General features: G+C 52.7%; 1 protein-coding gene across 1 annotated transcript; it reads left to right on the top strand.

The window, feature by feature from the left end:
- Nucleotides 1-588: 588 nt before the first annotated feature.
- MASP1 (MBL associated serine protease 1) lies at nt 589-23,822 on the top strand. The gene is given in 12 exon segments (XM_039713833.1): nt 589-696; nt 698-906; nt 2,845-3,070; nt 9,757-9,934; nt 10,577-10,708; nt 11,163-11,359; nt 11,653-11,800; nt 12,288-12,406; nt 13,262-13,340; nt 17,583-17,720; nt 18,702-18,776; nt 21,261-23,822. Coding segments are annotated over 12 exon segments (2,505 nt in total). The 3' UTR covers nt 22,157-23,822.
- The last annotated feature ends 23 nt before the right edge of the window (nt 23,823-23,845 follow it).

The following is a 23,845-nucleotide window of genomic DNA, read 5'->3' as shown; positions in this document are numbered from 1 at the left end:
GGGTTGGTTTGTGCCTGGCACAGGGAGGGGAGATCAATCTCCCGTGGCTGAGCAGGGAGTGTTCATGTTTTTACCTGTTTCCTGAACAGGAGGGAGTCAGGCTCAGAACACTGAAACTTTAGTGTTTAAAGTTTTCACTCCTGAGCAGAGTCCACTTCTAAAGCTGCTCTTTCGCCCTGGGACAAAATACTGAATCTGGCAGTTCCTCGGTTTTACAGGAGGATGCAGATTAGGGCTTGATTTTATTCAGACTGTCACAACTCCAAAGTTTCTTGGAAGTCAGATCCCCATCCCAAACGCTGCTCGGCACTAAGCAGAGATGCTGAAAGCAAGTCCCGAGCGCCGATCCCAGCGGCAGCACCGCCACTAAAGCTATTTATTCCCGCGCAGGACTTTTTTTTTTTATTCACACATTCCTGCCTTCTGGTTTTGCTGGAGCCTCAGACCCTATTGAGAGGCAAATTTTAGCCATCTGGCAAAGCAGGCTGTGAGGGGGAAGAAAAAAAAGAGAGAGAGAAAACACAATGTGCATGGGCACACACACATACACAAAACTCTGGAGATTAGGGAAGACAAAAACTCCGCTGAATGCTGGAGCGCAGGGCAGCCCCGCGGCGGAGAGGAGGGAGAGGCGGGCGGGGAGGAGGGCTGGGATGCGGGCAGGTCTGCCTGCCTGCCTGCCTGGATGTGGGGAACGGCTGCAGGCACGGGAAGGCGTGACCTGCATGGAAAATGCCAGACAGCTCCAGACGCGCACTCACATAGGCGCACACACGCTCGCAAATCTCCGCGCGGAGATAAGGCGGACCGCGGAGCGTCGGGAAAGAGGCGAAGCCGGGCCCCGCAGGAGAGCCATCGACCCTGCGCACCAAACCCGCCGGGAAACGCTGCCAGCAGCACCATGAGGTGAGTACCCGGCACGGGCTGGGCTCCCGCACCCCGCGGGCAGCGGGGCTCGTCCTGCTCGGGAAGGTTTCGCCGTGATGAGCGCGGCTCCGGCTCCCCATCCCCGAGCGAACACGGCAACGCTTCGTGCCGCAGCCCAGCCTGCACGCCGGCACCCCGGCACAGGCAAAGGGACACCCCGGCACAGGCAAAGGGACATCCCGGCAAAGGCAAAGGGACACCCCGGCACAGGCAAAGGGACATCCCGGCTCTGCCGCAGGGACACCCCGGCAAAGGGACACCCCGGCACAGGCAAAGGGACATCCCGGCAAAGAGACACCCCGGCACAGGCAAAGGGACACCCCGGCACAGCCAAAGGGACATCCCGGCACAGGCAAAGGGACATCCCGGCACAGGCAAAGGGACATCCCGGCTCCGCCGCGGCCGAGGGGAGTGGGACCTGCTGCGCGGTCTTCAGGTTTCTGTGCACACCGCGGTCATCTGTCGCCTTCCCATGAGGTTAAGGCTTTGCTGCCACGAGGAAGAAGTTTGATGCTGTTTTGCCTCCCCTGCCTCGGGGAAAGCAAACAGCCTGTTGAAATGGAGGGGGTGATGCCCTTTACACCAGCTCAGCGTCCAGCCCCGTGCATGTACTCTGACCAGAGGAGTAACAGTTTTTCCCTTCGCACATTTTTGTGGTTTCAGAACAGCTGTCAGAAAAGGCCATGTTCAACCTCACTCTGCTTGAAAGAAAAATCAATCCAATTTTCTCAGCTCCCATTTACTTTTCTTTGTGAAGAAGAGCTGAGAAAAGTGATGGCACTACACAAATGAACCCTAGAAATGTACTGCCCTGGCTTTGAAAGAACACAGACAGGTTAAAAATAATCCACTAATGCAGCTTCAATTTCCTCACCAGCATACCTAAATCAAGCCTTGATTTTGAAACCAGGTGTACATGTGAGTAGTTCCAATGTCTGTTGTACATACCTACAAGCCTTTGCGAGGCCTCAGTGCCTATTTTAGAAATTTTAATGTCTAATGGCTCTTATTTCCTGCATGTTTCTTTTCCTTTGTACGCTCCACTATGTGTAAAGAGCCTGAGGTCTGCTCCTCTTTCTGAGTCCTATGCACTAGCACAAGCTTTTGTGTTCACACCTCCAGCACCGGTGGTGTTCTCTCCTTGTGCAGAGGAATACTCAGCTCATGCTCCCTTCATGTCAAATGAAGCTCGAGGCTGGTGTGAAGTCAGCTGGGGCACCACAGATTTACCTGTTCTCTCTGCCCTCCTCTGCGATAAATACGTTGGTAACAACTTGGGACAAACTCTTCAGACTGAGATTTTTTAAAAGATGGGTTTGATGTCAAAATATCTTTATGAATCTCAGCCTCTGTCATGCAGGGTTGCAAAGCTGAGGCCTGGTTGCATCTTTGCCCAGCTGCAAAGATGTGTGCTATTTACTGAGAGTTAATGATCCCAATTTGGCAGGATGAGGCTCAGCAGTAATAGTGATAATAATAACAATAATGATACTTAGCAGTTATTGCCATGATGCTTTCACTAAATCGATTTAGAAAGCATCATTATTTTATTAAGCATGCTTATGTTTATTCTTCCATTAAATGAAGATTTGCCCACCAGAGCTCCATCAGTTAACGGATGTGTTTCCAATAGCTGCTGCTCCCAGAAGCATGGGAGACACCGAGCTCCTGATGGCACTTCAGGCTGGCTGGGAGCTGTGGAGGTGCCTTTGCATCACTTGCAGCACCTGTGGCACCCACAGGGTCTTTCCCCTCATGGGAGCCACATACAGATCCCACCTGCACCTCCCAGGGGCTGCTCATGATTCCATGGTGCTGCACCTCCTCTTTCACAATCCACTGGGGAAAAGAGATGAGCCTTCCAAAGCTGTTGTCACTGCCAGAGTTTCATTTCATCCCCTCACATGTGTGTTGCAGGTACCCCCTGGCCTGGCCCTTCTGTGCCTTGCTGCTCTGCGTGGCAGATGCCGTGGAGCTGACAGACATGTTCGGGGAGATCCAGTCCCCCAACTTCCCCGACTCCTATCCCAGTGACTCGGAAATGACATGGAACATCTCTGTGCCTGATGGATTTAAAATCAAGCTGTACTTCATGCATTTTGACTTGGAGTCATCCTACCTCTGTGAATACGACTACGTGAAGGTGAGCTGTGACATCTCAGGGCAGATGCTGGGATAGACAGCAGAGCTGCTTGGCCAGCTGGGAAAGGGTAGTGCTGGAAAAGCTGGGAACAAGACAGTTTTCCCCATTTTATTGGGCTCAGGAGTTGTCAGTCCAGTGGACCACAGGGAGAACACAGGTAAGCTGGCAGCATCCACTGGACCAACAGTGAGTGGGACACCAGAGTCAGAGCTTACCCAGGGAAAAACAAATTTCTGAAAGGATTTGGGCACCTAATTCTTACTGCACCCAGTGGGATTTTCACACCTATGGGCTGATAAAACACCTGTGGGTAAACACCAGTTTGTGCCACTCTGATGCCAGCAAGGAGAACCCCTGAGCTGGGCACACTTTGTCAGGCCATGGCTGTGGGTGCCTCTTGCATCCAGCCTGGATCCCTGGCCACACCTTGCAGACTCCTGGGACACCCTGTCCAGCCCCATGGGAAGAAAAAGAGAAAGGTTAGACCTGAGCTTGAGGCTGCTATGGAGGTTTCCAGGGAGCTGTCATGCCCAAAAACTCCAAATATTTCAGTCTGCTTCTCTGCTGGATGATAACCCAACCAAAACTGTGGTGGCCACACACTGCAGTGCCTCAGAGCAGCCTTGCCTTTACACCACAGGTTTCTCCAAGCAGGGCTCTCCTTCACATCCAGGACAAGGGTGGCTCTCCATATCTTTGAAAATGTTCCAGTGTGGTGCTTCTGGCAGATCAGCAGTAGCAAGCGGGTGCTTTCTAGGTTGCCTGGCTGAACACACCTTACATCATCACCCAGGACAAGCACCACCCTGCTCCTTCACACAGAGGCAGGTGGAGCTTGCTCCCAGGTCTGGAACCACACAACTTTGCCCTGGTGCTAGTTGCCAGATAATTGAAATTATTGTTTTATTCTTGTCATAAGAAAACAAAGCAAACATTTGTGTGTTTTTTCCTCTAGGATCTGTTGCTCCTTGCTTTAATTTCCCCTTTGTGCTGGCACTCACCCTGCTACTAACAGCTCTCATTGAGGTTTGATTAGCTCTTTCTGCTTCTCCTGGATCTTCTCCAAGCACAAGGGCCCAGGGACATATATAGAGATATATTGCTTTAAAACCCCAGTAAGCTCAAGGAACAGATTTCTTGGAAACTTTCCCCATTCCAAGCCTTACCCCTCCTCCTGCCCTTCACCCCCTGCTCTTTTTTCCTTTTTCATAAGGCTCCTGTTATTTGGCCGTGGTGCCAAGTTGGCACCACAGCTCTCCCTGCCTCTGGATTTCCATAAGAAGGAGGTATTTTTCACAGGGATTTCAATCTCAGCTGTGTAAATTTGCTTGGGGCTGTAACTCAGCTTGCGGAGCCTCCATCACAGAATTACATTTGGAAAGTGATGAAAATGGATGGATTACAGGAGATCCAGAGGTTACTCTGCTGGGTAAGGGTGCAGTCTTGATGCTACTAAACCAGTGGCTTAGATAACATTAAGGAGAGCAGTGAATGACTCTGTGGCTGTTTTCCTCCTTGGGTTTGTGTGTCCAGCTCTGTCTCCACCAATGCAAGCTGTAAAACCAGCATCAATCAGCCCCCTGTTTGACAGAGGCCACAGTGCATGGCTATGGAATATAACTATAGACTTAGCACATACAGGTGCTTCTCTGCAATATTCTGCTGGTGACAGTGAGGAAGCTCAGAAACACAGGCAGAGCTCTGTGTTCCATGGTGCTCAATGGGTTCCCCATCTATGAACTTGTACCACTGCTTTCTGAGCTCATGGGTAACTTTACTCTCTGCAGCACCACATGCCAGAGAGTTGGACGGGTTAAATGTATGATTATGTGCCTCTGTGTGTGTGAAGAAACACCTTCTTGTTTGTTCAGGGTCTTCATCACCTTGACTGCCATAAGAAGGGGGTCAAAAAGGGACTGAGCAGGTGGGGACTCAGTTCAGGACAGGTAAAAAGCCCCTCTGCCCTGGGCTTTGCTTCCTTCACTCCCTGGCTGCCCACACACCCAAGCTCTTAAGCAGTGTAGAAGCTCATCCCAAGTGGCACCTCAGGGTGATCTGAGCTGTAAACCCACACAGACCTCTGCCTTCGGGGTGGTCTGCAGAAGGGAACAGTTTCCAGAGCTCTGAAACAATGGCTAATTAAAACAATAGCTGATATTTATATATATGCACATGCACGCGTGCTCGTGTGTATATATGTAAAAAATGAACGTGGCTCCTAAAGAAATGCTCACAGCATGGGAGGCTTGTTTGTGCAAATGGGCATGGCAGAGAAGGGGAGTTGCACTTCAGTAAGAAAGCGAGCCAGCAGGAATGGGAGGAACAGCCATCCCCAAAATACCTGGAGAAGCCCCCCATGCAGGTAGAAAATTCCAGTCACATGCTGGAGAGCCTGGCTCCGAGCCTCAGCACACTGGATACAGCCTCTCCTCAGGTTTTGGGTGGCTGCTGTCAGCCTCCTGCCAGGTGCATGTGGACAGGGATGGAGCAGCCACCCACCCTCTTCCTGCTCCTCCCTTTGCTGTGCTGCTCAGCAGGCTCTGCCCAGCTCATCACCATCCACAGGGAACCACTCTGGGGGTTCCTCATTTGCAGAGGTTTCACCATGGTTTGCAAGCCTGCAGCACTGGCCCAGGGCACCCAAAAAGCCACAGCCCTGACTAGAAGATCAGGTTAAATGACTTGAACAGTGTCACTGAGGAGTACAGTGACAAGGAAATGGGCAATGAGATCCTGGCTTCTAAGGGGCATCATGAGTAAATCCCCAAGCTTATTATAGAGATCTGAGCCTGGGGAGCTGTCAATGAGGTTTTGCACATTGCTCAGTCAAGCCCTGGAATGAAATCAGCCCCCAAGAGTTTGGCAGCCAGCTCCTTGATTGGAATGAAGATGGGGGACACCCCGTCAATGACTGATGAGGCACTGGTGGGGCACATGCAGGACCAGGGAACAGGCTTGGCTTTTCATTCAGGGCAGTGCATGCCCAGCCTGGCGCTGCAAGAAGGGTGCACAGCGCCCATGTACACCTTTCTCTATTCAAATGAAGGAGAAAAAGCACAAATTAAGGTTTGGCATGAACTGGGGGTTCAGGAGGAGAGCATCCTCTTTGGTCCTGTCAGCCAGCCCCAGCCAGGGGGTCATTCATTCCCTGGGAGTGCAGGGTCCCAAAAGGATCACTTTGAACCCCAGGAGGAGCTGGGAGTAGGGAGAGCCCAGGGCTTTGCTGATTCTGTTTCCCATCCTGATAGTTCTCTGCAGAGGTGTCTGGTGGCACTGGCCATTCCCCTGGGAACAGTGCAGGGGGAGGAGAAACACCAGGCATGGGAGCACGTCATCAGCTCTTGCAGGAGCGCAGCATCCTGCCTGGATCTCTTTTCACCCCCAGCCCCTCCAGGGAACAAATCTTGCCCAGAAACAGGGCACGTGGGTGCAGCTGCCATGCAGGAGGGGATGGTCTCTGGAGCCAAGCCAAATCCACAGCACAGGAAACCAGCTATCCTCCTTCGTCACCCATAGCAGGGCTGCCACCTTTGTTCCCGTGGAAATTCAGGGCAATTTCACGTTTGCAGCATATGAAAGGACCCTAGATGTATCTTGGGGAGAAGATCTCCAGGAGACTTAGATGGAGGCTTTTGCAGGGGCTGTCCCTGCTTCATTCCCAGCAGTCAGTAGCAGCAGCATTGTGGAAAAAAAGCCCTGTTGCTCTGGGTGTTGCCTTCTTGCCACACTCTGCGGGGCCGCTCGGCGGGGGCCGCTTCATGCCCTGCCCTGGCTCCGAGCATCTCCTCCCCATGTCATGTTCCCAGTGTCTTCAGCCCAGCGCTGCGATTTCTCTGCCTAATGAGCCATTTATATATATTACAAGTGGTATGTTTGGCCTTCATCAGTCCAATTAGTGCATTCCTGGAGGGCTGGAGGGGGGGCTGGTGGCGGCTGTGTTTCCGTGTTGCCGACTGCCTGCTCCTCTCCAGCAGCAGACACCAAACTGCCAGGCCAAATTCCCCTCGGTGCTTCTGGCATTTCATTAACCCCCTGGCTGCAGGAGGCACCTCCAGAGAGAACATCAGTGCTCCCAGGTGTCCCCAACAAGCCCTTGCCTTGGGACAGCATTTTTCTCCTGCCAGCCAGGGCATCCCAATTCCTTCACCCAAGAGGGGAATCACTGTGGGGCAGAGAGGGACCCCACAGCTTGGGACACCCATTAGCCACAGCACCAGCCAAAATGCAAAGGGATAGAGCCACAGCCAGAGAGGGACTCCAGTCTGCCTCCATCCAGAAGGGCAGAAGTCTTAATGAGAGACTGAGGATGCAAGAAAAAACAGGGAAGACAGCATTGGCATTGGCAATGGTAAATTTAATGCACAAGGGTGTCGCTGTATTTTATTTTTCAAAGGAAGATTCTTTCAGCGTATTTTTATAGGGAATTTCTCTGTGGCAATTGATATTTCCCTCAGGGACACATCTTCTCTAGTGAAAACGTCGACATCGTGACCCGAGAGGGAGAAACTCCAAACAAACAACCAGGATTTAATTACCAGCCTGCTCGCTGGATGTAAATGATCTACAAAAAAGTATACAGTCCCCAGCAGAAGCAGCAAATATTAACCAGGGATGATGACCTCTCTGTTTAGTTTACTGCTGAAGGGCTGCCTCTGCTCCCTGTGGCTCGGGGCATGGGACCCGTCTCAGATAAGGGGCTGTGATACCTCCAGTGAGGAGAGCACAGCCCTCCCGGGGCCCATCCTGCTGCTCCAGGGCTGTATCCAGGGATGCTGGGGGCAGTGCTGGGGCTGGCCCCACGGCTGGAGCATCCTCGAGCAGAGGCACAGGGCACTGGGAAGATTTTTCCAGCGCTTTGGGAATGCTGTGCTGCAGGTCCTGCACTCCCTGGGGCTGAAGGCAAGGAATGGGAGCCCACACGGTGGCTCTTGAGTCCTGGCAGAGGTGACAGCCACCAGCCCCACACAGAGCAGCTGGCTGGAAATTCCTCCTTCCCACAGATTTCCTTAAGAAAAAGCATTTTCTGTGGAAGAGGCTGTGTTCCACGTGCTGGCACAGCCAAGTCTGTGCATCAGGGCTGAAATGCCTTTTTCCTTTGCTTCTGGTGATGGCACTCCTGTTTTTCAGTCTGAAACACTATTTCATTTCAAAACAATCTTTCAGATTTAAAAGCAATTCTAAAGCACCACAGTATATTTCAAAGGGATTGAAACCAGATGGAGCCTAAATTAGTTGTTTTCTTTTTTTGCCCCAGAATGCTGTTACAAAAAAAAAAAAAATTCAATTGGGTTTTTGTCCCCAAAGCAGGGTGCGTGTTTTTTTTCGAAATTCCCAAAATTTATCATCGGAAAGTGTCTCTCTTTTCTGGCCAGCTCCAGCTTGTATGAGAGGATGGAAAATATCTGGAGGCAATGTCAAGGCATGCTGAGTTGCCATTTCCATGTTGGCTTTCCCTGGTGTGAACGAGTTTCCGCCTGTTTGTTCAGCTCTGGGAAATTTCCCTTTCAGCCCCAGACCCTCCCCAGCAGGCACATCCTGGGGGTCTCTCGGTGACAGGGACGGAGTCAGAGAAGGGTCTCTTCTTGCTGAGGCCAAGCAAGCCAGGGACAGCATTCCAACACCTCCAGGACCCCATGGGCCCCCGAGTAGATGACTGTTTTCCCCAGGCATGTGCTGGGGGGCCGTGGACTTCATCACAGCCTCAATAGCAGTGGCTTGGCTCGAGCAGTGGTGGCTGCCTGGTGGTGTTCATCACATTCCTCTGCCGAGGCTTATTCATATTCAAATCCCTGGGGGAAAGCAGGCAGGGTGCTGGGAACTGCCTGGGAGAGGTCGTGGTTGAGACAGGGCTTGGGGATGGGGTGTGTAGGAGAAGGAGGTGGATCAATGCTGGAGAAAACGGCAAGGAAAAAGGAAAGAAGAGGGTTTCCAGGGAAAACTGAAGGGCTTTCTGCAGGGATTACAGTGCTTTAAGGCACAGATATGGCTGTGTTTTAAAGGGATGCACTGAACATGCTGATATGACAACAGGGCACCCTGGCTCATCATTCCCCTTCCTCAGCCCTCTGGGTGCATGGTCACAGTCCCAGCAGTGCCTGGAACCACAGCTCTGGAGGCAGACAGAGAGCCTGGGTGGGAGGGACAGAGCCAAGCTTGTCCAGGGCAGCCCAAGAGACAGGAATTACAGTTGCTGCTTTGAGCTGATGCAAAACCAATAGGCAGGGACTCCTCCAGACCCCTCACACAGATGCTTGCTGTCTGGATCAGTGTTTGAGCCGTGGGAAGAGGTGAGGGGAAGCTTACAGCTACCACCAACTCTGAGTGGGAATGACACAGCCCAGGGCTGATTTTCACATCCCTTCTTCTGCACTGCCGCCCCATGACCTCATCCCATGTCCTAAATGGGCTCCCACCCTGCATCCTCCCCTTACACCCCCCAGCTCCTCCCCACACCCTGGATGTCACCTGCTCTTGGCGTGTGCCTCAGAGGCCCCTCCAGGCAGAGCAGGCAGACCTGAGTCCCTGTGCCCCTTGGAGACTCTGGTGAGTGCTGGCAGGGGACAGCCTGGGCGAGCACAGGCAGAGGTGTGAGCTCCTGGACAGAGAGGGTGATTCCAGTCCCAGCCTGACCTCCCCAGGGAACACACAGCAGGCTCTCCAGGCTCACCCCTTCTTTCTGCTAACAGATTGAAACTGAGGACCAGGAGCTGGCAACCTTCTGTGGCAGGGAGACAACGGACACAGAGCAGGCTCCAGGACAGCAAGTGATCCTGTCCCCAGGGCCCTACATGGGGCTCACCTTCAGGTCTGACTTCTCCAACGAGGAACGCTTCACTGGCTTTGATGCCCATTACACGGCTGTGGGTAAGCAGCATTTGAGCCTGCAGGGTCAGCTTGCTAGGCTAGGGAACCAGGTTTGCAGGGACCACATCTCAGGTCAGCCTTGGGTTCCCTGGCAAGATAGAACTCGTGTGCAGCCCTTGGGCTGTGTGGGATTCACTGGGTGCTCATGTGGCCCACTGTTGGGAACTCTCCATGTGTGGAGACACGAGGCTTGACTCTATGTTTTCAAAAGGCTGATTTATTATATTATGATATATGTTATATTAAAATACTACATTAAAACTATACTAAAAGAAGAGAGAGAAAAGAATGATCTGAAGGCTACAAAGAACAGGAATAGAATAGAATGCATAACAAAATCTTGTGACTCTGAGCCCAATGCAGCTGCATCTGTGATTGGCTCTTAATTAAAAACAACTAACATGCACCAATCACAGATGCACCTGTTGCATTCCACAGCAGCAGATAGTTATTGTTTACATTTCTTTCCTGAGGCCCTTAGCTCCTCAGGAGGGAAAAATCCTAGCAAAGGATTTTTCATAAAATATCATGACTACAACCCATGGGATAATGGATTTTTCAGTGTAGTGACAAATGTCCCCACAAAGAGTGACATGTGGAGAGCTTCAGGGTGACCTCCCTTCCTTGTTAACTCCATTCTAGATGTGGATGAGTGCCAGGAGAAGAGCGATGAGGAGCTGGCTTGTGACCACTACTGCCACAACTACATTGGCGGGTACTACTGCTCCTGCAGGTTTGGCTACATCCTCCACTCCGACAACAGGACCTGCAAAGGTACCACAGGCACAGCCCAGGCACAGGCATGGGCACACAGAGGGTCCCTGGGTAGGCATCACACCTTCCAAGCACAAGCAAAACAGCCCTTTTTTTGCTGCCAGGAGGGATGAGGTGCTTCTTCCCCTACAAACCAGTAGCCTGGAACTTCTTGTCCCAGGAGCTGTGCTCCTCAGATAAGCTCTATAGATCTCCTCAAGTCAGAAAAATGAAAAGCTTTAGTTCCTGTTCTGAATCTGCATCATGTAGGTTAGCTGGGACTAGCTCTCAGCCCAGGGCTTCTGTGCCATGGGCATATTTGGAAGTTGGTTGTGTGAGATTCCCCTTGCATGGACACATATTTGGGATCCATGGATCCACCCAACAGAGCCCACTCCACTGGGAGGATTCCTGAGTATGGGCAGGGCTGGGACATGACTGTCAGGGCCCTGATGGAGCCACGACTGTCTTTCAGTGGAGTGCAGTGACAACCTCTACACCCAGAGGAGCGGGGTGATCACCAGCGCCGACTTCCCCAGCCCCTACCCCAAGAGCTCGGACTGCCTGTACCGCATCGAGCTGGAGGAGGGTTTCTTCATCACCCTGAATTTTGAGGACAGCTTTGATGTGGAAGACCACCCCGAGGTGACCTGTCCATATGACCACATCAAGGTGAGCTGGGCTCTGCACTCTCCTCTCGTGCTCACATTTTGTGTCCCCAGTGCTCTGGTGATGGGATCAGAATCACCCAGTCTAAACAGGGCTGATAGAATCAGCAGGAGCCTTGTGCTCTGTTCACCCTGTGTCTCTTACCACATCTGCTTGTGACCCTTCCAGCCAACAGTGGCCCTCTTTCTGTTCACATCCCCCCAGCACATGGTGCTTAAGCCCCACTCCAGCCCCATCCATTGGGCTCAGGGATCAAAGAGCCCCTTCAAATCACCCACTCGTGTTTGCCTCGGCAGATCAAAGCAGGCCAAAAGGAGTTTGGACCTTTCTGTGGAGAGAAGTCCCCAGGACGCATTGAAACCCAAACCAACAGCGTGCAGATCCGCTTCCACAGCGACAACTCCGGAGAGAACAGGGGCTGGAAGCTGTCATACACAGCAATTGGTAACTCCTGCTGCTTTCCTGTTTGCTGAGCTTGAGAATGGGAAGGTCTGTATAAAGGTGGACAGCATGAATTTGGTAGTCCATGATCCTGTCTCCAGAAAGGATCTGTTCCAAAAATCACAATAGGAGAGGCATAAAATAGCACGGAGCCCTCCCTCCTAAGGATTCTTTCTTTCCCTACAACAACTGGGCTCTGAAACAAGACCATATTGCAGAGCAGAGCAATTTTGGGCAGGATAATTGCACAAGCTACTGTTATTAGCTCCCAGATTTGTAATGCTCAAAGACAGAGAATTACAGACTGAAGGAAATACATGGGGCTTCCATGCCTTCTAACAGAGCCTGGCTGAGCCATGCCAGTGTAGACTAAGGGTAAAAGCAGGGCAGAGATGCTCAAATTCTGCTGCATGGGCTGGGTGGAAGAGCTGGGACTTTACATCTGCTCCCTTTATTCCTCTGTTTAGCCTCATTTGCTTTCCATTCAAAGGAAACCCATGCCCACTGGTGCAACCACCAATCAATGGGAAAATTGAGCCTTCTCAAGCCAAGTACACCTTCAAAGACCAGGTTGTCATCAGCTGCAACACTGGATACAAAGTGCTGAAGGTATGGGCTGACAACATGGAGCTGGGAGTGTGGGTAGGAAGAAGAGGATACTTCCTCTCCAAACCATTGCATCTCTGGGAGAGTGAACACAATCACACATCATCCTCATCTCCTTCCCAGGGGCAAGGAAAACACCTGCTCTGAGAGCCAACACCTTTCCTTTCCAAAGATGCAGAGGGAAAGAGGAGATAGCACTTCCCTGAGCCACCTTCTCAGCATCCCTCCAGAGCCAGCAACCTCATAGAATGTCAGGCCTGGCACCCCTGCCAGAAGAAAAGTCATCAAAAACTCTGAGGCAGCTGCCAGGGCTCTGCCTGCCCCCCACCTGAGTGGGCACTGCCTCAGCAGCCCTGCAGAGGCCAGCCTGTACTGCCTGGGAGGTCCTTGGGGACCAGGGGACAGCTTTAGTGAGTCAAGGGGGGCAGGAATTTGGCAGGCTCTCTCTGGGAAACAGCTGAGAACCACAGAGGGCATGGCTGACTCATGGGGTGGCTGTCTTCCTTCCAAGCCAGTAGCCCACTTTGACTTCCAGCATGGACTTGGGTATTTCTCTGATCTCCTCCCAGTCCCATCCTTCATGCAGAGCTGCCTCCTTACTCATCTCATCATTTACAACAGGAATAAGTGACTCCAGTTCTCTGGCTTTCAGTGTGCCACAGAGTTGCTGGCAGCAAGAAAACTCCTCAAGTTTTTCATTACGATTTTATTGCAATTTTTAGTTTAAAAGGTCCTCTTCCAGGGGACACTAGCTATAACCTGACTAAATCACCTAGAAATTCCCTTTTTATTGAGAGATTTATTTCTTTGCCTTGAACACTGATAGGTTGGTTTTTTTTGTTGGTACCTTCTGCACAGGATAATGTGGAAAGTGACTCCTTCCAGATCGAGTGTCTGAAGGATGGCACATGGAGTAACAAGATCCCTATCTGCAAAAGTAAGGACACCCTTCCCTACCCTGCCAATGTCCTTTTCCTGCTAAAATCATTTCATGCTAATGGGAGCTGCCCTGCCAGAGTGGAGTTCCTTACTCAGAGACACAAACCCAGCCAGAGAGGCTACGTAACCCTGCAAAGCTCTTCTGGCTTGTTCTTGGATAACTTAACGGGGCTCAGGCCAAATGCCACAAGCAGGAGATTGGTGCTTTCATTTGCATTACTCATATAACTTGGTTTGTGAGCCACTTTGCTGCCTCCCTGTCAAGGAAAGAGCAAGCTTGGCTCTTGAGAACTGGCTCAGGTAAGCCTGGGACAATGTGAGATAATCTAGTTCCTGGTCCAAATTTCCTTCCAAATGGAGACTATTAAAATGCAGGGCATTAGAGAGGTCCCAGGTACTAAACAGAGCACTGCTCAGGTAAGTGAGAGGGAAGAGAAAAATGTCCAAATATTTACAAACCTTAAAATGGGAGAAAAGGAGAGAAGAAAAGAAATGCCATTTGAAAGGACAGGCGATAATTTGAATCATCTCTTGTTTCATCTAACCCAGCTCTTCTCTCAGCTCAGGTGTGAGATATGTACCTGATCACACCTTTTCCTTTTCCCCAAAACCTCTCAGAGCTCAGGGAGGCTCTCACTGCTGCTCAGGGCTGTAAGGCTGGCCCAGAGAGGAGAAAAGCAGCAAACATGGTGAGAGATTGTCCCAGGTCCTTCCAGGAGATGCAAGGGGGGGATGCTTTCTAGGGGGCTTGGGGTCCAGGTTCTTCTGATCTGGGCAGACTCTTTTAATAATTGTGCATCTTGCCTTGGAAGAAAGAGTATTTCTGGAGTTCTAATTCATGTTTTCTCAGGCCAAATGGAAATTGGGAGGCTCTCAGACTTGCTAAATAGATTAATAACTGAAAGGGCTCCTTAAAAGCTGTGGGATCCATGATGCCTCTCCCCTACTGAGGAACTCCCCACTCCTGCACTCTCACTACCACAAATTCCCATTGATTTTATCCAGTTTGAACAATGATTGGAGAAAATTTTTCATTGTCTAAAACTTAGAACAAAATCTAAGTAAATATTTTTAACACCAAAAATTACTAATTTTTTGAGAAAATTGAAATTATTACCTGCATTGTTCCAGCTGGGCTGGAACTAATCCCTTCTTGTGTAATATGACTCACTCCACTAAATTTCTAAGGCCTCTTTGGAAAGCCAAGAAGCCCCTAAATGGGCAAAGACTCCCACCTCCCTGGGATGTCTGTGCGAGGCAGGGCACAAACAATGCAGAAAATAGAAAACTTCTCAGCAAAGTGGATAAAATCCAGCTCCATAGCCTGGAGAGGCTAAACAGAAACCTGTGACAGCTTCTCCCAGCCACTGCCCCCAGGTTGCCCTGGCTGAGCAGAGTGAGGGGGTCCCCAGCAGGGCCGTGGCTCCACTGGCATCCACGGCACCCTGGCACAGCTCACTGGGAGCTCATTAACGACTTCTGGTGTTTTGGGGGCTGGGTTTCCTGCATGTCTCTCTCTGCTCATCTACTAATTGGGCTTTCTCTCTCTGCTCTCCTCCTTCCCCTGTGCTTTCGGTGCAGCTGCAGATAGAGCCGACAACCAGACAGAGGGAAGAGCCGGCTCGGAGCAAGTGGCCGCGTGAGGCTGGCGCCGGCCGTGCCCCCGACGGGCAGCCTGCCTCCATGCCCCTCTGATCTGTCCAGTGCCCAGGGCAGGTTCCCTTTCCACTGGCCTGGCTGCCAAATCCATCTCTGTGGCTTGTCTAACCGGCATGGCACTCTTAACCCCCACGCCTGGTGCTTTCTTAACTGCGTCTCGACAAGGGTGGAGGAATTGGGTGCCGAGCCCCCCTTTCCCACTGACACACTGCCCCAAGGGGAGGGGGCCCACCTGGCCCCAGCACCGCTGCCTGGGCACCACGTGCTGCTGCTGCTGCTGGCTCCCAGCATTTCTGCATCCCTCCCTCTCCACTCGGACTCCTGGGCCGCCCTGGCTCCCCTCCAAGGCAGCCGTGCAAGGACGGTGGCACGGCCGCTCGCTTGGTGGGTTGGTGGGTTGGATTCAGTCTCCTCTGTCCTTCCTCACTGGCCCAGCGTTGCAAATAAGAAACACTCCTTCCCCTCCTCTCTCCGAGAGTCCTGGTGCCTTTCAGACCCTCTGGACAAGGAGGCTGGAGGATGGGTTGGCATCCCCAGTCCTTTCCTGCAGGCACTGAGCCCTGGCGCCAAGACAGGGGGATGGATGTTCCTCCACTTCCCCTTTGCTCCTCACGGCTGGCCTGGCAGAGGTGAGGACAGACTGGCCTCAGGCTGACTGCAGCTGAAGGAGGTCAGAGCCTGGTATCTGGCCCCATTCACACCCTCAGGAACCATGGGCACACACGCTGGGCTCCCTGGGGCGTTGGAGGCTCCACTAGGAGGATGCTGGGATGTGCTCCAGAGGCTGGGAGAGGAGGAGGAGGAGGAGGAGGTGTGTGTTGGGGACATCAGTCCACTTCTGATCCTACAAAGACAGAGATGCTAAATGGCCCCTTTCCTGAGGCAAAACCCTAGAAAGGCTCACAGAAGGAATGCCCTCCCCTCGCCCTTCCAGCACAGCCTGGGACACTGGTGCAGCAACACCTCTCTGCAGGAGCCCATTCTCCAGGGATCAGGCCTGCCCAGGTCTGAGGGGCACACAGGGATGAGATGGGCTGTGCAGGCCAGTGAATGCTGCCCTGCAGCCATGAACAATCCCAGAGCAGAGATGGTCAGGAAGTCCCCTGACATTTATTCCCTCTTTCCTGCAAGGAAACAGGTACCCAGAGTCTCCACCCAGCCTGCCTGCACCTACACATTTATCCCATCACTAGACATACAGTCAAGGGGACCCTGATGAATTGTGAGATACAGTATTTTGCCATAAATCAGGCTTTTTTCACCCAAGGAATTAGGCAATCCTGAGTGGTACACATCCCTGGTTCCAGCTATTATGTCTAGTGAATTGTCTCTTTGTTAGCCTGGATCAGTCAGGACTGCTGTCCTGCCTCCCTTCACATCCTGGAGCACATGGGAACCAACAGACCTCACATCATCCCTGATCCACAGGACCTGCTTACTGCAAACTCACTGTTTCCCTACTCAACCCCTCATCCTAAGCATAGCAGAACCCAGCTGCACAGCCCTGCATTTCCTGCAGGATCAGACCCTGGTTCCTGCCTTTCACTGGGGCAGGTCACCCAGGGTGGGGTAGGGGAAGGCTGCACAGCACCACCTGAATGTGCTGTGAACTTCCCACGTGGGAGGGAGGCTCAGCACCAAGGAGGTGACTCCTGGGTTTGGCAGATGAACCTTCCCACAGCCTGGGGTCCTCCCTGGAGTGTTTGGCACAAACCTAATACGGGGACAAGCCGTGGGGAGAGGCTGCACAGAGCACTCAGGGATCATGGGGAGAAAGGGAACCATGGATAGGCCAGGGGGAAGGGCAATGCTACCCCAAAATTCTCCCTCCATTCCACCCTGAGTCAACACCAGAGACTGGTAAAGCAGAGCCAACCCTGCTGATGTCTTGGGGATGGAGCAGGTTTGGCCTCACCCCTGCCTGCAGACCAGCCAAGCCACACTCAATGTCCTTCATCTCCTGCTGTCACAGGACAGCCAGGAAAAAAGGGCTGCTCCACCTGACCTGTAAATGCTCATCAGCACTGTTTGGTGAGCAAGACCAGAGCAGGAAGGACAGGGCTGTGCTCTCAGCAGAGTCTTGTGCATGAGGAGCATCCCCGCTGCACAGCTGGTGAATCACTGCCTGCCTTTCCCTGCACCCTTCTACAATGCAAAGACACACTCTGGGACCATCTCACAACAGACCTCACCTGCCAGGACAGGCTTCTTCCCCTCCCACTGGTGCAGCAGAGAGATCTTGATCCCTCATGGAGGAGCTCCCAGGCCTGAGGTCTCCACCAATGTTGAGAGCTGGTCACACAGCCTGTGGGTGGGACACGCTGCTGGTGTTCCATGGTGCCACTCACGTGCTCTGTCTGTGCAGGGTGGCCATGGGAGGGTTTCACAGAGCCAGGCTGCCCTGCCAGGACAGAGCTTCCTGCAGTGCCACAGAGAAAAGGGACACAGCATCACACAGGCCCTTGGTCTGCCCCACGAGACCACCATCCCATGCCAGAGCCCAGCACCACCTTCCTGCTGGCTGGCTGAGCACCCCAAGACACAGCACAGGGCTCAACCCCCCTTCTGTGTTGGCTTTCAGTTGCTGACTGCAAAGCGCCGCCGGAGCTGGAGCATGGCTTTGTCACCTTCTCCACCAGGAACAACCTGACCACCTACCAAGCAGCCATCCAGTACCACTGCCAGCACCCCTACTACCACATGGCCCCCAACAGCACCGGTGAGCAGGGGCCAGGCCACGTCCCCACGGCACAGCGAGGGTGGGCACATGGGATGCAGCTGGGGGAGCTTGGGATGGCAGCTCCGGGGTGTTCTGCAAACAGCAGGCTGTGGTTGTAGCCTACACATACCAAACCCTGTGTCTGCCCTGCCTGACTGGACAAATCCTGCTCCACAACGAGGTAGGATGGAGTTGGCCCTGCCGGCTGCTTTGCCTGAGTGTTTCACAGCCTCGGCAGAGCAGTGTGGGTGTTTGTTTTGCATTCTGCCTTCTTACCCTGCCATCTGCTCCCTGCAGTCTACAAAATTTTCTGTGTCTCTGTGAAAGGAGCTGCTGCTGGAGAGAGCACCAGGTCCAGCAGCTTCTGGAAGGGCTCTGCAAGGCTTCTCATCCCAAATGTTCAGCACAGACAAAGCTGAACAGATAGCGGTGGGATCATATCAGACTGAGTTTTTCCTGCCATCCACCTTGATCCACAACCACAGAAAAACCATAAGTTGGTTTATCAAGCACCACAGTTCTCTGTACCCTCCAGACCCAGTTCTGGACAGTAGAAAGGGTGCATACGTAGCCCAGCCTTTCTCCCTTCTCCTCCCTCAGCAAGCAAAGCCAAAAGAATTCCTCACATTCTTGTCTTCCTGCTTTTATCTCCCTGCATATGGTCCCAGCATCACATATGAATTAGAAGAATGGGCATTGGCAGCATTTTTACATGGAGGTAGCTGCCAGCAGAGGCTGAGGCTATAGCACAGCTCTCCAGACAGCTCCAGGCAATGAAACCAAGGATGGAGATATGTCCCTGCATGGGGGCAGGGCTACCATGGCCCCCCGGAACAGAGCAAGGAGGGCATTAAAAGGGAGATCACTTCTTGCTTGAAAAAGGGTTCAAAGGACCCTGACAGCTGGGCAAGGTCTCCTCACTGGAAAGGACAATCCCTCGTGCCAGGAACAGAGCCCAGCTAACACTTTGCTCTCTTGCAGCCACCTACACGTGCGACGCCTCGGGGCAGTGGAGGAGTGAGGAGCTGGGGACCAAGCTGCCATCCTGCAGACCAGGTACTGTGCTGGGCTGGCTTCACCACAGCCTGGGGGCAGAGCAGGGACACGCAGGGAGGGGATGCTGCAGGAACCCTGCTCCTGGTGACAGTGCCAGCTATACATACCCAAGTGCCACAGTGCATGGCCAGGAGGGTGGTGGGCACAGAGGCTCCCTGCCACCCCAGCAGGCCCAGATGGTCAGGGTGCAGTGGTGGCACTGGGGTCACAGCCATCCCAGCTGTCAGGGCTCCCCAAGCTCCCCACTCCAGCACAGAAGGAAACCAGCAGCCACTGCCCATGTTCAGCTGCCAGCATCCCTGGAGATGGTTTTAGCCAAGAGCAGAGCATTACCTGGCTGTCAGCTCCTGTTGGCAGTGTGTACACATCCAGTAGCAATTATCACCTCTTCAAGCCTTCCAGAAGAAAAAAACCAAACTGTTTTACAGGGAAGGAAAAGTCCCAAGTCTTTGAGCAGTGGCAGAAATGTTTGCAGCCAACAAGTTTCCAGGCCAGACACCTGCTCAGGATTAAACAAAAGTCTCTGGGAGCTTCTGGCCATTGCCAAGCATGGGGCCAGGCTGGCTGGCACGTCAGGGGCCTGGAGGCAGCTTGGGGGTGGATTGTAGCGGGATGTGCAGGGATGGCTCTCCAGAGAGGTGCAGGGATCCGGCTGCCGTGCAGCAGCTGCAGCTGCAACCACCCTGGGGTTCAGACACTGGCCCAGCCCCGCGGAGGGTATCTGCTCTCCAGCCATGCTGAGACACTGCAGGCTAGAGGAAGGACTCCTAAGATTCCTTGCATCCCACAAAACTCCAAGACCAGGGCTGTGGCTGCTCTTGTTGTGGCAGCTGCTCTCTGCATCTCTGCTTGATGTTTCAGCCTGAACTAATTTGAGCTGGGAGCATATGGGGACAGCTTTGGGGCCATAGCTGCTTTCATGGGCCACTTCCAGGCCTTGTGATTAGTGACAGGAGTCAGAGAGACTTCAGGAAAATGGAAAATCCCAGAGAGAGGGTGACGCTCTCCTGAGATCGGCATCTGCCGGCAGCAGCTGGCCAGCTGCTCTTCAGATCTTCCCGTGTCTCACGCACCTCCCCGTCAACAGGAACCTCTCTTCCAGGAACCTCTGCTCCATGCCTGCCTCTGCCATTAGTGGGAGCATTTGCAGCCTGGTCAGCATTTTGGATATGTAATTTAATAGAATAAATATTTGGCTGGATGCACTTCCTCTAGCAGCATCTCCCTGGGACAGCCATCGGCTTCGGTGCAGCAGAGCAGCTGGGCTGGGACACAGGAATTCTTTTCCTGAGCATGTTTTTTATTCCTTTCAGCGCTGGGAATGACAGGGGTGTGGAGCACATGCAGAGACACATTCACCATGTTCCCTCCCTGCTCGAGTTACATTTTCCTAGAGACAGACCCCAGCCTCAACAAATCCACAGTAGCAGCTTCCAGTGCTCCTGCCCTGGTTCCAAGACTGATTCTTGCCCTGAGCCCACCACCCTGAGGGGTCAGAGCCTCTGTCTGTGAGGCTTTGCACCCTCCCCTCACAGCACAGGTGGCATTGAGGCAGAGTCCCAGCATTTCCATGGAGGATCTAGGGGTTTTTTGCAGACTGAGAGGTATGAGACCAGCACCTGAGTTGCTGTGATTCTGGACTCTTTCATATATAGGACAAGACCAAATAGGCTCCCACAACCTCCCAGTGACATGAGCATTCCCAAGCCACCTGAGAGTCCTGTTCCACAGTGCTGCCACAGGCAGGAATCAGCACCCCCACCACCAGCCACATCCCAAGGCTTAAACTCTCTAGGGACAGGATTGTCCCTCTCCACCCTGTGCAACCTCTCAGAGCCAGCTTCGGCATCCTGATTCCCTCATCTTCCTAACATTGTGCCTAGATAAAGCTTCTGGAAGCAAACAGGCACCATGTCAGGGCTCTTGAGGCTTTAATTCTGGGTCTGTTGAAGAGCTGAGCAGAGAGCTTCTGGTTTGGCTGCCAGAATTGTGGCTGATGAGACGCAGGAGTAAAGCCCATGGTGCTAGGCAACATCCCATGGCTAAGCCTTCTCCAGCCACAGCAGCTCCAGGAGGGCAAATGCCATGGCTGTGAGAACACAGACCTCGTGACAGGTCTCAGAGTGAGGGGTGAGACTGGGTTGATGTCAAGCTCCAGTCCTCCCACCATCATTCCCCTGGGTCTCTTGGCATACTGAGCAGGAGCCAGGCAAGTGCCTGAAAGGTCTGGGAAGGGCTGGGTGAGCTCACAGGTCACAGTGAGGCTGTAAGATTACTCATTTGGCCTTTCTGCTTCTGAAGTGGTGTGAATCTAGCCAAATCCCTCCAGAAACTGAAAATGGGGAAAAAAAAAAAAAAAACACAACAAAAACAAAAAGGACAAAAGAGAATGTTTGGTTTGAAGATAACCAGCCACACAGCCCTTTTAATTTGTTCCCTAGATAAATAAGGTGGAAGTAACCGTCCTGTCCCTTCTGTCCCCAGTGTGTGGCCGGCCGGCTCGTCCTCTGCCTGGCATCATCAAGCGCATCATCGGCGGGCGGAACGCGGAGCCCGGCTTCTTCCCCTGGCAGGCCCTGATTGTGGTGGAGGACATGTCCCGGGTGCCCAACGACAAATGGTTTGGCAGTGGGGCCCTGCTCTCAGAGTCCTGGGTGCTGACGGCCGCCCACGTGCTCCGGTCCCAGCGGCGGGACAAGACCGTCATCCCCGTCTCCAAGGAGCACGTCACCGTCTATCTGGCCCTTCACGATGTGAGGAACAAGATGGAAGCTGTCAACAGGACAGTGGAGAGGATCATCCTCCATGAGGAGTTTGACATCCAGAACTACAACCACGACATCGCGCTGGTCAAGCTGAAGGAGAAGGTGACCATGGGGAAGTACGTCATGCCTGTCTGCCTGCCCCAGTTTGAGCACGAGCTGGAGGGGCCTCACCCCAACACGCTGGGGCTGGTGGCTGGCTGGGGGATCTCCAACCCCAACATCACAGTGGACGAGATCATCAGCTCCGGCATGAGGACCCTGTCTGACATCCTGCAGTACGTCAAACTGCCCGTGGTGCTGCACGCCGAGTGCAAGACCAGCTACGAGTCGCGCTCAGGCAACTACAGCGTGACCGAGAACATGTTCTGCGCCGGCTACTACGAGGGGGGGAAGGACACTTGTTTGGGAGACAGCGGGGGAGCCTTCGTCATCCAGGACCCAGGAACGCGCAGGTGGGTGGCCCAAGGGCTGGTCTCATGGGGGGGCCCGGAGGAGTGCGGCAGCAAGCAGGTGTACGGTGTGTACACCAAGGTCTCAAACTACGTGGACTGGGTGGAGCAGAAAACAGGCTCCTCGGAGAGATGGACATTTCTGGACCCAGAGCTGGAGAGATGAGTGACTAAGCATCCTGCTGCCACCGCGGCTCCCTTTCTTCTTGTTGTTATTGTTTAATGTGCTCCAGACTCGGGTCTTTCGCAAGCAATAGCCACGATACTCCGCGCATGCCAAGCCCCTGCCAGGTCATTTGTTTCGCTTGGTCCCGCATCCCTTCGCTTGCATTCTTAGGAAATGCTTGCTAGGGAGCTGGAAGGAGGGGGCGAAGGACAAGATCTCAGCTGGTGTCCTCTGCATGTGCTGCCCATCTGCAAACCTCACCCACACTCCAGGGAACTTCCCGCCAAGCCTGGAAAAAGGCACAGCAATTGAGGCAGCGTTTCCCTGACACCAAAGCTTTGTGCTGTGTACAGGGAATTGTCCCCACCCCCAGGACTCTCTGGCCAGATCCCTCTGTCAGAAGATGCAACTACAGAATTTCAGAGCCTATGGACAGTGCAGGTAACCCATGTGGGCAGGCCTGCACCTCACAGGTTCCCCACGCTGGTGAAGCCTTTTTCTGTGCAAGGAGTAGTGAGAGGGTCCTGGGAGTTTGCCATTATTTTTATATGCAAATAAACATCCTTTCCTGGTAGCATCTCAGGTGATGTCCACCTGGCGCCAAAGATGTGAGGATACATCCACATTTAGCCCTAAACTTCAGCCATGGCTGCCAAGACAGCACCAGCCCAAATGGGATACCTGTATCCCACCTCTGTGGGATGAGTACCCCACAGAGAACATAAGGACACAGAGCAGGGTTTATACTCAGCATCACCCTGACCTCCAGCCACAAAAATTTCTCCAGTCTTCTATCACTTGAAGCCCTCTCCAGTCCCACCCCAAGATTAGTTCTGTGGTTTCCAGCCACAGCAGACCTCACAAGGAAAGTGTTTTCCATTACAAGACAGCTTCACATCAGCTGTATCTAAGCAATACTTATTTTCAGCAGAATCATTTCATATAAAACACCCTTTCTTGGCTTTCATCTCTTTCTCAGGGGCCTGGTTAGTCCTGCACGACAGTTTATTCATTCTTGCAAGAACCTAGTCCCTTTTCACTGCTTTTGAGGCCACTGATTTAGCTGATTTACAGGTTACCAGTGGTGTTCAGTGTTTGTTCATGGCACTCGTGGCCTATTGCAGGTGTCCAAGTCCTTCTAGACAGACTCAAACCCACCTAACACACCAGAAGTATTCATATCTCCCCAGCTTCCCTCCATGGCCCATGCAGACAAGTCCCAACAAGGAACAAGGTCAGGTGAGCTGTCCTTCCTTCAGCAGGACCTTCTCCTTCATTTGCCAGCATAGCTGTAAGCAACATGCAAAAACTGCCTGCTGTGCTCTCTGCGTGCCTGTAGCCTCCTTCAGGCCTCTCTTTCTCCTCCTCCTGCTTTGGTTTTTCCATGAAAGGAAGAAGCGAAGAGTGGATGAGACACTCTGACATTTTGCTATCATCCAAAAAGCCATTTGTAGAACTTGTAGAGGAGCAGAAGGCCTAAGGAAGGTTGAACTTGCAGATACACTATGAACTGTACTCTTGGCTATGTCATGTAACTGCAAGGTATTTTTTAATATATATGTATTTCTTTTTTTTATATATATTACATTCTGTAAAATACCTGATGTCAGGTAAGGATGGTTCTCTTAGTCTTCGTCCTGAGAACAAAATAAAACTTTTATATGTAGTGAGCTTGTGCCCTGTGGCTTT

This window comes from Passer montanus, unplaced genomic scaffold (genome assembly GCF_014805655.1).
Source record: "Passer montanus isolate IOZ18808 unplaced genomic scaffold, ASM1480565v1 scaffold29, whole genome shotgun sequence".
Classification (NCBI taxonomy): Eukaryota; Metazoa; Chordata; class Aves; order Passeriformes; family Passeridae; genus Passer; species Passer montanus.
The sequence above is the reverse complement of the archived record's forward strand: the minus strand, read 5'-3'. Positions and strand labels throughout refer to the sequence as shown.